The 13,403-nt window shown below is 42.2% G+C and overlaps 1 protein-coding gene across 1 annotated transcript in view; it reads left to right on the top strand.

The window, feature by feature from the left end:
- The window catches only part of LOC308309097 (CUB and sushi domain-containing protein 3-like), a gene marked incomplete at both ends in the record, with an annotated part of 377,797 nt that overhangs the window by 167,266 nt on the left and 197,128 nt on the right, over window positions 1-13,403 (top strand). Inside the window, 3 exons of the mRNA XM_080754567.1 lie at window positions 2,922-3,113; window positions 4,836-4,962; window positions 7,126-7,328. Of these exons, the coding sequence (XP_080610693.1) occupies window positions 2,922-3,113; window positions 4,836-4,962; window positions 7,126-7,328 (522 nt within the window). The remainder of the gene's footprint in view (window positions 1-2,921; window positions 3,114-4,835; window positions 4,963-7,125; window positions 7,329-13,403) is intronic.

Genomic DNA, 13,403 nt, shown 5'->3' with positions numbered 1-13,403 from the left:
CCGTCGGACTGTGTTCACCGGTGCTACAGTCAAATCGGTCCGGTCGCTCCGGTCACGGAGGCTAACGTCTAACGTTTAGAGCGATTTTTTTGAAATTACAATTATGTTATGAAAGATAAAACTTTTGATTAATTAAAAAGACGTAAAGTGCGTATATGGCACTACAGATCAAAGACGTATAGTGCGTTTACGGCGTTCAGTGAGTTTTAAAGGGGCCCCACCATGCTTTTCAAAATATATATTTTATATAAATATTGGTCCATAATACGGTTTTATACAGGTTTTAGCCTAAACAAACACTCGGATATTGAAATGTCATGTTCTGTCTGTCTCTAATTCCAAGCCGTTTCAGATGCAATACCAAAATGTCCTTTGTTGGCAACGGGGCGCTGTCTTTGGGCTAAAATTGGAACGATACAGAGAATATTAGAGAACCACGATGAGAACCATGTAGAGTCAATCATAATCTTCTCTGTATCGTTCCAATTTTAGTACCACTTTACCTCATGGTTCCACCCTAGGAAATAAGCCCCCTGTGACATAACATGGGGCCGATTTAAAAAGAGTACCGTTCAGACACACCCATTCAGAAAATCACTGAAATGAAAGGCAAGGCTTAGAGTTAATGAATGTTTTTTTTTTTTCGGCTGGAAGAGACACTGGGAAGACCAAAAAACAAGAAAAAAATTAAAAATTTGAAATTCATGGTGGGGCACCTTTAATGTGTGGAATGTGGCATGAAAAGATTGATTTATTATTATTGTGACCGTAGGTCGCAGTTAACTATGAAAAACATCACATCTTGTCCGTATATTCTTATCTTGTCTGTAACGCCTCAATGTTTATAGTAGCTGTTGACACATTGTTGACATTGTGACATCACATTGTTGTGACATCACCTCTTCAAAGATCAAACCCTGGAACCTGGATATCTGTGACATCACATTGTGACGTCACATTCCGTCCTTGACCCTTGTATGCCCATATATGGAGATCCCTGATGTACAGTTGTACAAAACAAAACATTTCAGTAGAACCGCCGATCCAACCAATATGCCCATAAAAGGGGACAAGGACTGAAAGACAGATACTGACACACACCGACGCATGTCTAGGGTCTCACAGCACATGTTTGGTTCTACAGACAGGGATCTCCATATATGGGCATAAAGGAATTATGTATGATGTCAGACGTCATAGACGTCATAGGACTTTCACATAACGAGTAATCGAGTAAGCATGTCTGGGGTCTCAAGCACACGGTTGGTTCTACAGACTCCAACTTTTGAACCCGGATAGCTCAGATTTTTGCCTATGTTCTTAGCTGCTTCCCCTGCCGTCCCTGACTTGCTTGTGCCCAACGGGCACTGATCTAGCCAGTAATGCAGAAAACTGTATGTTACAGAAAATCATTATGTACTCAGGAGCAAAAAAAAAGGCTTCAGAATTTAAATGCAACCTCATTCAGTGCAAATGATGGTTTAATTACAAATTGCATTCACAATTATACACTTGCTCATAATTAAGTCTTACATAATTACAATTCATCTTCAGTTTGACCTTTCCAACAAGTGCGCAAGGTAAATGGCTCCTTCTCTCTGCTGCTCAGTTTTACTGGGTCTTTCCAACCAGAATAAATTGCCATTTTTCTTTAGCCCGAGAGGTTTGACTGAAAAGCAAGTAGGGCAGGGGGAGGGATCTCTGTGGGCAACTTAAATCTTGTCTGAACATGAAATCTGATCATGTTTTCATGACTCTTCTACAAAAAGTGCTGAGGTAATTTTCTAAATGTGAGCAGTAACCATCAGAGATTTATACTGGGCATGACACTTGTAATACTGCCATAACATCTGGCATGGGCAAGGGACTCGCCGCGAGAGGGGAGAATAAATCAGCGCTGCCGGGTTTTTATGTGGTCGGTGTTGCCGCATAGCAGAACTCCTTTACATTTACTGCCTGAACAAGACAAAGGCCACGGTCAAGATCAACCACAGCGAGTTAAAGAGTTATTGGAACATTTTCTTGTTTGTGTGCATTTATTTTATTTTATTTTGTTCCGTCTCGCACAGAACCACTACGAATGGCTGCACTATTTCTCACTCCTGGTAAATGTCCACACTCAATTGAACACTTAATTGTGGAGGCCTAATTGTGTTCTCTATCCAGAAAGAGTATTTTATTACCAAGTAATATAATGGGACTTTAAGTCCACTCCTCATCTGTGTTCAACCGGAAATTAATTCCCATTACTCAATCAATAAGTCTTCACAATACAGATAAAAGGGGATTATGGCAACTCCCCAGGGTAACTTCCAGTTTTAAATGCTGGCAAATGGTGTGTGTGTGTGTGTGTGTGTGTGTGTGTGTGTGTGTGTGTGTGTGTGCTCTCTTGGAATGTAAGAAGATATAAACTGTTCTTTGAGTCCACCCCATTCCCATTAGGGCTGTTAACATTCCTCAGAATATTGGTCTTAAAATATGTATTTACGGTGTGTGTGTGTGTGTGTGTGTGTGTGTGTGTGTGTGTGTGTGTGTGTGTGTGTGTGTGTGTGTGTGTGTGTGTGTGTGTGTGTGTGTGTGTGTGTGTGTGTGTGAGTGCGTGTGTGCGTGTTTATTTGACAGGGACAATACATAAAACAATTTATCAACTTATTAAAAAAAATGTTTGGATCTGAGCAGCACACACACTGTTCCTGTTTTTAAGTCATTTCTATAATATAATAAGATGTTGTTTGTTTTTATTACTTGATAATCGTTTTTTGTATTGTCCCTGTCAAATAGCCCCCCCCCCCCCCCCCCCCTAAAAAATATATATATAATGTTTCCACAAAATAATGTTATTTAAATATATTAATTTACTCGCCATAATTCCCATCCCTGCCACCTTCACCAATTCTTGGCCCATTTCTGAATTTTTCCAGGCTTCGAGCTTTCCCACTGTGACGAGCCAGGCGTTCCGCAGTTTGGGTTCAAAGTCAGCGACCAGGGTCACTTTGCAGGCAGTGCCATCACGTATGGCTGTGACCAAGGTTACACCCTGCACGGCAGTGGCATACTCAAGTGCATGACAGGAGACAGAAGAGCATGGGACAACCATCTCCCCTCATGCATAGGTAATCCTCTCTCTCTCTCTCTCTCTCTCTCTCTCTCTCTCTCTCTCTCTCTCTCTCTCTCTCTCTCTCTCTCTCTCTCTCTCTCCCACTGCCTATGTCACCCTCTCTGTCACCGTCTCCCTAGCTGTCTCTTTGGCAGCTGATATTATTATTCTGTCCAGGTACACAGTCAACATTGCTATGCTCAGTGTTAATCCTGAGGATTTTGTCCTACATGATTTCCACTTAATTGGGCTGTGTTGAGCAAAACTGCATGCCTTGTCATTTTTGTCAGAGAATACAAATGCCTACAAATAAAATGATGTTTTATTGTGAATAATTGATCCCTGTTAATGTTCTGCATCCAAAACTAGATTAAATGCTGCCTTGGAGTGATTTGGATGACAATTTAGTTTTCATGGCATTCTGCGTCACTAGATCTCCCAGTAATATAAACATGTTAACTAACATGCCATTGATCAATCATGTTCTAGAAGCACAAAGAAGGTGCACAGGAGGTAATTAATTTGTATAAGTAGGTAGCACAACGGAGGAGTGGCCATAGGCCTATGTACAGTGCAGCAGTGCTTTCATATCCAGAGCCTGCCGTGAGAAAGAGACAAAAAAAATGATAAAGCTATTACCTGCACGTTGCTCGATTCTGGAAGTTGTTGTGAGGCAGTGTCTGTATGCTGATGTCTAGCAGTGATGGATTAGGGTAAAAAATGATTTACAAATTCCGGACATGTGCAGAATTGCACTTTAAATGCCACCGTGTCCTGCTGCCTTTTTCAATGAAACTCTGGTTTCCTCCTCAAAGGGAAAAAATTAGCTTTGGCACCGCAGTAGTGTATGTTCGATATGATCACAGATGCTGATCACAAAAAAGGTGCTCTGTCACTCTATTGATTAACTGTTCAACAGAGCTGGATTATTGATTGGTCAATATTAATAGTCAGCCTGGTCTCTGTGAGTTGAATGAGAAGTGGGGCGTCCATACATTTCTCCAAGGCCACGTCTCTAGGCTCCTGTCTAACATTTGGCTGCTTCTCTGAAGCTGATTATCGCCCAGGCACTGTGGACATCTAATGCAATTTTCCCATTAATTAAGTGCTGTTTGTTCTGTAATATAGATAGCCAAATGATAACCAGGGGAAATACACCATAGATTGGAGGATATGATATTACTTCCATCATTGACATTGCAGCGCCACAGTGCAAGGCCCAGACGATATTTGTTGTGTACACTGTGTGTAAACTTAATTAATGGCTTCATTAGCAGGGCATTAGAGACAAAACAGGTTTTGCATTCCTAAGTGTCTCCGGTCAAGCAAGAAGTCTTTGTCGCAGTTCCTGCGATTACCTGGTGGTAGAAAACGAAGAGAACTAGTACGATGCGGCAGCTGTGAACGTGTGGCATTGTCTTCCTCCCATCTCTCTCATGCATTCATTGTCAACCTCTCTCGGTCTTCTTCTCTGTCTGGGGAATGCGATGACAATGTTGTGGGGTTGTGTGTGAGGAGGATGAAAAGGCACTGAGCAATGTGGAGAACGGATATAATAAACAATTCTGTGTATGCGTGCGTGTGTGCGTGTGCGTGTGTGTGTGTGTGTGTGTGTGTGTGTGTGTGTGTGTGTGTGTGTGTGTGTGTGTGTGTGTGTGTGTGTGTGTGTGTGTGTGTGTGTGTGTGTGTGCGCGTGTGTGTGTGTGTGTGTGCATGCATTCATGTGTTGTGAGTGCAGCAGAGTGTGGTGGAAGTTTCAAGGGTGAGTCCACAGGTCGCATCCTGTCCCCTGGGTATCCATTCCCTTATGATAACAACCTGAGGTGCACCTGGACCATTGAGGTCAACACTGGCAACATCGTCAGGTATTGCAGCTGACAGTATACCTACACATGTTACATACATTGTTCCCCTTTTTCTAAAGATTTGTTGCGACTGTCAGTCGCAGTTACTATCAAAACCTCCACCGGCTGTCAGTCAGTCCGTTAGTCAATCTGTCTGTCACGTCACGTCACACTTTTGGCCTACTCATATCTCCACCACCGTTGCCTATCCATGCCAAACTTTGCACACACACTCCTTGGCTGCTAAACCACAACCTCCACCCCTCATTTCTCAAATGGCCCTCTTCTAGCGCCACCATGAGGCCGATTCTTGCAAAACAAATTTGGACGCTGCTCCTACGAATTTTGCCCTAAAATCATGCAAATCGCTACACAGTATGTCAAGACTCATGTCATCAACATGGATCTGTCCCATATAGCGCCACCATCAGGCCGATTTTTTCAAACACATTTTTGGACACTGCACCGACAGATTTTGCCCTAAAATCACACCAAGTGGTACACAGTATGTCTACAGTCATGTCATCAACATGGATCTGTCCCATTTAGCGCCACCATCAGGACGATTTCTTCAAACACATTTTTGGACACTACTTCTACCGATTTTGCCCTAAAATCACGCAAAGCGGTACACACTATGTCTAGGGTCATGTCATCAACATGGATCTGTCCCATTTAGCGCCACCATCAGGCCGATTTTTACATGCAACCTGACGGTTGCTTATCTCCCGATTAGGGAGATTGATTGATTGAAGAATGTATTAGAAGTTTGCAACAAAAAAGTCCATATGACGTCCTGGTAATGACGTCAAGATCATCCCCACATGTGCTGTGATCTGGCCCCAATCGAGACGTCACTGATTGGTCCAGGTCCTGACGTGCTTGCTGGGTTTTCATGGCAACCATATTGACAAATAGTTGTCATTACTTCCAACATTACACACTACACAGGTGTAACCAATGAAAATTAAAGGTAGGTTAAGTAAAACATTTTATTAAAACAAAAACAAATGTGTTTAAAAAGGTTAAAGCTCTATATTCTAATCGTAATCATTGCTTTAGTGTTTGTCAGAAGGAGCGAGTGCATTCTCCGCCAGCGGCAACAGCTGCGGAACTGCTGCGGCAGGCGCCGCCGCAAGGGTAGGACCGGCATCCCCCCGGTAACTGCCGCTGCAGCCCCCACCGCCCGGACCAGCAGTGGAAAGTCTACCGCAATGTCCCATTAGTCCAACAGTGGTTAGGTATGGGTTATGTTTAGGCATAGTTTTACTGAGGTTAGGGTTAGGTACTGGTGCCGGAGAATGCACTCGCTCTCCCTTGTGTTTGTTCAATAACAGGGGTCTCCCCCTCCCTCCAGCTCTTTAATAAACAGAAAATACATTTTCAGGAGTTAACTTTTTTAATTGTGCATGTTGGCTTAATGGAAAGGCTCAAGCCTTAATAAGTATCTTAGCTCACACCTGTGAAGGAAGTAACATTTACAACTACTGTATGTCAATATGGCTGCTTTGAGAAAGGTCTATTGATTTTAATTGAATTGTTTTATTTTTAATAAAAAGCTTGTCATAATGTATGCCTGTGATGTAAGACATTTCTTTTAAGAAGTTGAAAAAGTATCCTCAAAATCTCTGTCATCAAGAGAAACGGCCTGCAGCTGCTCTATTAACAGTGAATGAGACAGTGACTTTGTAGACACTGACAGCACCCAGGGGGATGTTCCAGTTATGTGAGAGTATTTTGTGGTGCAGAACTGCGACAGTGAAATAAAACCCATTTGGTCATAAAAGTTGAAGCAAACATTGTATGATTGTATTAATTCAGTCTTACATCCAGCAAAAAAAAAAGAAAAAAGAAGCTCTGGGCTATCTCTTGATGGGTTGATTCATTTTCACAGAAATTGATTGATGTTTCCTAATCTACACTGCACTTCAACTGGACTGAACTCTATGTTGACTTTGCATCAGGCATTTCGCTCCTGGCAAGGAGTTGGTTTGAATCAATAATTGCAGGTGAAGAACTGTGAGAACTGCAGTACACTAAAAAATAATGGAACAACCAACCAAAGTCAGATTGATTGGCTGATTTGACCCAGGCCATGACTAAATCTGAGCAACCAATACCAAACTAATCCACACCAAAGAAAACCAATCCATAGCAAATCTATTTTCCTCACTTTTCATCCAGTCTCCAGTTCCTGGCGTTTGACACAGAGGCATCCCATGACATCTTAAAGGTTTGGGATGGCCCTCCTGATAATGAGATGTCTCTGAAGGAGGTGAGTGGTTCATTGCTGCCAGAGGGGATCCACTCCACTCTCAACTTGGTCACCATTCAGTTTGAGACTGACTTTTACATCACCAAATCCGGCTTCGCCATCGACTTCTCCAGTGAGTATTACCACCATCATCATTATTATTAGTGGCCAAGGCCACGAAGTGGCAAAAGGCCACTCATTGATATTGGACTTCATCATAACTATTATTATTCTTCCGCCACTTTTGCTCTAGCGGCTAGACCGTGCAGTCGCTTTTTACGAAACTCGGCAGTATGGCAGAGGACTATGCCAAACGGCTAAAACGCGAAGCTCGCAACAATCGGCCAAAGGGTGGCGCTGTAGGAAGCCTTCGAAAGTGCAAACTTTGAACTGGTGTAGCTCATGCCCTGTTTCAGGTACAGCAATGAAACCTGTATACACTTATGCGTCTCCTCATGCCGAACAACTTTTACGCTCTGACTTTTGACCTCTGACCTTTACCTCTCCCACAATTTTGAATTATATGAAAAACAGTCAAAATCTATCTCCTCCTGGGATTTTCGCGTAACGTGCGCGAAACTTTTTTTTACATGAACTTTGGACCAACACGGTCATCGCACAGCGGCCGGATTTTCTTTAAAGCGAAACATTATTTTTTAATAATTCACTCAATGTTGCAGTTTTATGCAAATTATTCTTCTGCCTCTAAATCATACATGCAAAGTGACACGTTCATGGCAGTATGGCAGAGGACTATGCCAAACGGCTAAAACGCGAAGCTCGCAACAATCGGCCAAAGGGTGGCGCTGTAGGAAGCCTTCGAAAGTGCAAACTTTGAACTGGTGTAGCTCATGCCCTGTTTCAGGTACAGCAATGAAACCTGTATACACTTATGCGTCTCCTCATGCCGAACAACTTTTACGCTCTGACTTTTGACCTCTGACCTTTACCTCTCCCACAATTTTGAATTATATGAAAAACAGTCAAAATCTATCTCCTCCTGGGATTTTCGCGTAAGGTGCGCAAAACTTTTTTTACATGAACTTTGGACCAACACGGTCATCGCACAGCGGCCGGATTTTCTTTAAAGCGAAACATTATTTTTTAATAATTCACTCAATGTTGCAGTTTTATGCAAATTATTCTTCTGCCTCTAAATCATACATGCAAAGTGACACGTTCATGGCAGTATGGCAGAGGACTATGCCAAACGGCTAAAACGCGAAGCTCGCAACAATCGGCCAAAGGGTGGCGCTGTAGGAAGCCTTCGAAAGTGCAAACTTTGAACTGGTGTAGCTCATGCCCTGTTTCAGGTACAGCAATGAAACCTGTATACACTTATGCGTCTCCTCATGCCGAACAACTTTTACGCTCTGACTTTTGACCTCTGACCTTTACCTCTCCCACAATTTTGAATTATATGAAAAACAGTCAAAATCTATCTCCTCCTGGGATTTTCGCGTAACGTGCGCGAAACTTTTTTTTACATGAACTTTGGACCAACACGGTCATCGCACAGCGGCCGGATTTTCTTTAAAGCGAAACATTATTTTTTAATAATTCACTCAATGTTGCAGTTTTATGCAAATTATTCTTCTGCCTCTAAATCATACATGCAAAGTGACACGTTCATGGCAGTATGGCAGAGGACTATGCCAAACGGCTAAAACGCGAAGCTCGCAACAATCGGCCAAAGGGTGGCGCTGTAGGAAGCCTTCAAAAGTGCAAACTTTGAACTGGTGTAGCTCATGCCCTGTTTCAGGTACAGCAATGAAACCTGTATACACTTATGCGTCTCCTCATGCCGAACAACTTTTACGCTCTGACTTTTGACCTCTGACCTTTACCTCTCCCACAATTTTGAATTATATGAAAAACAGTCAAAATCGATCTCCTCCTGGGATTTTCGCGTAACGTGCGCAAAACCTTTTTTACATGAACTTTGGACCAACACGGTCATCGCACAGCGGCCGGATTTTCTTTAAAGCGAAACATTATTTTTTAATAATTCACTCAATGTTGCAGTTTTATGCAAATTATTCTTCTGCCTCTAAATCATACATGCAAAGTGACACGTTCATGGCATTTGGCAAATATGTAGAGGGTTAGTCCAAATATCACTGAAAGCAATCTTACTCCAATTGGCCAAAGGGGGGCGCTATACGAAGCGTTTGAAAACTCAAACTTTAAAGGGGCATAAGTCATGCCTCGTTTCGTTTGAAGACATGCAACTTGCTTACACGCGTGCCTTGACTCAAGCGGAAGACATCTGTGTCTTTGTTAAGTAAGCTCCGCCCTTAGATTTTCCGACATTTTGAGCAGTTTGTAAAACACTTAAACCCGCTTTTATTCCGGAACTTTCGCGTCACGTGCACGGAACTTTTTTTACATGAACTTTGGACCAATATCTAAAGATCTGTCAGATCGTTTTTTTTTTTTATTGAAACATGCTTTTTTAATAATTCAATCAACATTGCAAGTCTTATGCAAATTATTCTGCATTCAAACGTCTGAGAAATGGTGAAAAAGTCGGATTGAATGCGAAGAGAGCAGTCGAAACCGGTGATGTGTGACTGCCGTAGTGTAGTGGTCAGTGCCTGTGCCTGATATTCGGATGGTTGTGAGTTCGAACCCCACGTTGGGTAGAGTTGATGTTAACATCCTGGATGCCCATGGCATGTGCGTATGTCAAACTCTTTAATGTTGACACGTCTGATCTAACTCCAGATCACGTTCATGTTTAAAATGAGCCCTTCTCTACCGGCCGTTTTGAGTAAAAGAAAATATGATCACTCGAAAATGTCAGAAATACTCAGATTACATTTACTCAGATTGATTTCACCCCAAGCCTCCAAAATATAAAAAAGAAATCAATAAAATCAAGGCACTCAGCCTACATAGAACTTTTTTTTTTAAACAAACATGGTTAACAGATCCTGTGGCTGCCTAGTGTAGTGGTCAGGGCACATGCCTTACATGCAGAAGCTCGTTGGATCGAATCCCACCTGGGGCTTGTATAAGCATAAAACCATGACATAAATCCTGAAACCTGAAACAAGCATTATAATACAAACTGTCATGTCTACACCTATGTTGTGATTTCCAAGGATTGCAATGATACCATGTACCAGCTCAGTGGTCTAGTGGTTTGAGTGTCTGCCCTGAGACTGGGAGATCTGGGTTCAAACCCGGGTCGCGTCATACCAAAGATTCTAAAAAATGGGACCCAATTCCTCCCTGCTTGAAACTCAACATCTAGGGTTGGATTGGGGGTAACTCCCTGCGACATACTAGTGTCATGTCCAGGGGGTGTACTTGTACAACAAGTTACCTTGCGCTACAGAAACAGGAGATAGGCGATTCATAGCCTGGCTGATTCATATGGTCTTCATAGCTCAGCAAGGCTTACTATGTACATCATCAAACTGTCCAGGTGCATAGTATCACAGTTTTTTTTTTTTATGTCTGTTGCATATAGGCCTACAGTCTTTTGCATACATGTTGTGTAGAGGCCAATTTGTGCTTTTACCTATAACCACCGATTAGTGTAAAACTTTGTATGCATGAAACTTTTTCTTTTTTTTTTCTTTTTTTTTTAAATGACAGGTCCTTTATGCGTGACTACCGTAGTGTAGTGGTCAGTACTTGTGCCTGATATACGGATGGTTGTGAACGTCCTGGATGCCCATGGCATGTGCGTATGTCAAACTCTTTAATGTTGACACGTCTGATCTAACTCCAGATCACGTTCATGTTTAAAATGAGCCCTTCTCTACCAGCCGTTTTTTTTCTGTTCTGAGTAAAAGAAAATATGATCACTCGAAAATGTCAGAAATACATACAATAGATTACATTTACTCAGATTGATTTCACCCCAAGCCTCCAAAATATAAAAAAGAAATCAATAAAATCAAGGCACTCAGCCTACATAGAACTTTTTTTTTAAACAAACATGGCTAACAGATTCTGTGGTTCAGATGTTGTGATTTCCAAGGATTGCAACGATATCATGTACCAGCTCAGTGGCCTAGTGGTTTGAGTGTCTGCCCTGAGACTGGGAGATCCAGGTTCAAGCCCCGGTCGCGTCATACCAAAGATTCTAAAAAATGTTACCCAGTGCCTCCCTGCTTGAAACTCAGAATCAGGGGTTGGAATGGGAGAACCTACCTGTGACATGCTAGCGTCATGTCCAGGGGGTGTACTTGTACATCAAGTTGCCTTACGCTACAGAAACAGGAGATAGGCTCCTGCCCTATGAGATTCATAGCCGTGCCGATTCATATGATCTTCATAGCTCAGCAAGGCTTACTATGTACAGTACATAATCAAACTGTCCAGGTGTAACAGTTTTTTATGTCTGTTGCATATAGGCCTACAGTCTTTTGCATACATGTTGTGTAGAGGCCAATTTGTGCTTTTACCTATAACCACCGATTAGTTTAAAACTTTGTATGCACACTTCCCAGAGGCCAAGGAAAAACCTGTGCCCTGCATTTTTCACATCTGCCATTTATAGCGCCACCAGAAGGCCAACTTACAGTATGTAAAACACATTCTTCGATATTACTCCTTCAGATTTTATCCGAAAATCACACAAATCAGTACACAGTATCTCTACAGTGATGTAATCATGACGGATTTGTCAGATATCATATTCTATCTAATTGGCTAACATTGAATTCCAAGGTTTGCAGGATTGCTCCTTTTTGAACAAAATGTCTCAAACGCAGCCTGCTATGTGTGTGAGATTTTGCACACACATTCCCACTAGGCCAAGGAACAGATGCCACCCTTCTCACATTGGCCTGTTATAGCGCCACCAGCGGGTCAATTTTTGCAAAACACATTTTTGGAACAAAATGCTTCAAATCCCGCATGCAGCGTCCGATTGCCGTGAAAGGCCCAAGAACACGTGGCACCCTTTTCACTTTGGCCTATTATAGAGTCACCGCTAGGCCAAAAAAAACCTACCTGACCTGCCGGAGTCCTGTTCGGAAGAACACTGCTTCTAGTTTTTCTTTGATATTCTTCTTTGCTTTCCCTTGATGCCTTTTTGCTTTCCTGCTTTTTATGCCTTGGACACTTTATCGCTGCTTGCAGCTATATTTATTATTATTATTATTATTATTATTATAGAAAGGCATGGAGAATTGCTGCCTCATTCTCAGGGCTGTGGGCCGACAGACACAGATATTTTAGATTTTTTGGGGGGGTTCTCGGAAACCGTTGCCATTTGGCACTGCACAGATTTGTTCAGTGAAAAGGCAACTATCAAAATAGTTTTTTCACTTCTCATGGAGAGCTTTCTTCACCCTCTCCCACCCTAGAGAGTAAAATTAGTCTAAATATAATAGATGTGTGTAGTCAATAGAGCACATACTGTACAGTGTAGCCTGTGTCTGTACACTAGTAATTATGTTTCCCCCTAATCTTATGATCTGTCATTATTTCTCTCCCTGTCATATCAAGTTATCAAGCCGAAAGTATAGTGGTTTTTAATTCCAATCTCTTGTTATCTCACTCTGATCTGCCAGTATTTGCCTTAATCTTTGCTATGGCTGAACGGTTGTGAAGCTATCAGAAATCCCTGGTATTTCACAGTCCACTGCTGTGGACGGTCTCCGGTGTGCTGTGTGCAGCCCACAGCCCACACTGATGCGCTCCACATGTTTTGCTGATGAGTAACTTCTACCCATGCACCCAATCACAGCCAGTTCTATTCTACCTCATTGATTCAGCCGTGCATTTCATGGCTAGTTTGTGAAGAGATCATTTATTTTTACAGATGCATAAGCTAAATATGAGATGTATTGCACCTGTGAGTGAATTGTGTTGCAATGTGTTGTGATTGGAGATCTTAGTACTAGATCTCAGTACTGCATTTGACATGGTCGACCACAATATTTACTTGACAGACTGAAAAAATGTAGTGGGACATTCTGGCACAGTACTAAGCTGGTTTGAAATTAATCATATCTGAAGAAAAAAAAAGATACATGCAGAGTTCTTCTAGGCCTCTACTGTTCAATACAGGGACGTGCTGGGCCCCTGATTCAGCCCGGGAAAAATAATTGGAGAGGCCCTCATTGCGTGCTATAGAGAATATAGCGCTGCATGCTGCTACTCAAAGATTTGCCATTTCAGAACATGTAGTGAAAACAGCCGATCTACAAGCACACAACGAGGCGTTGTGTGCTTGTAGATCTGC

This window comes from Nannobrachium achirus, assembly GCF_963921795.1.
Source record: "Nannobrachium achirus genome assembly, chromosome: 2".
NCBI lineage: Eukaryota > Metazoa > Chordata > Actinopteri > Myctophiformes > Myctophidae > Nannobrachium > Nannobrachium achirus.
This window is presented reverse-complemented; position numbering and strand designations above follow the sequence as displayed.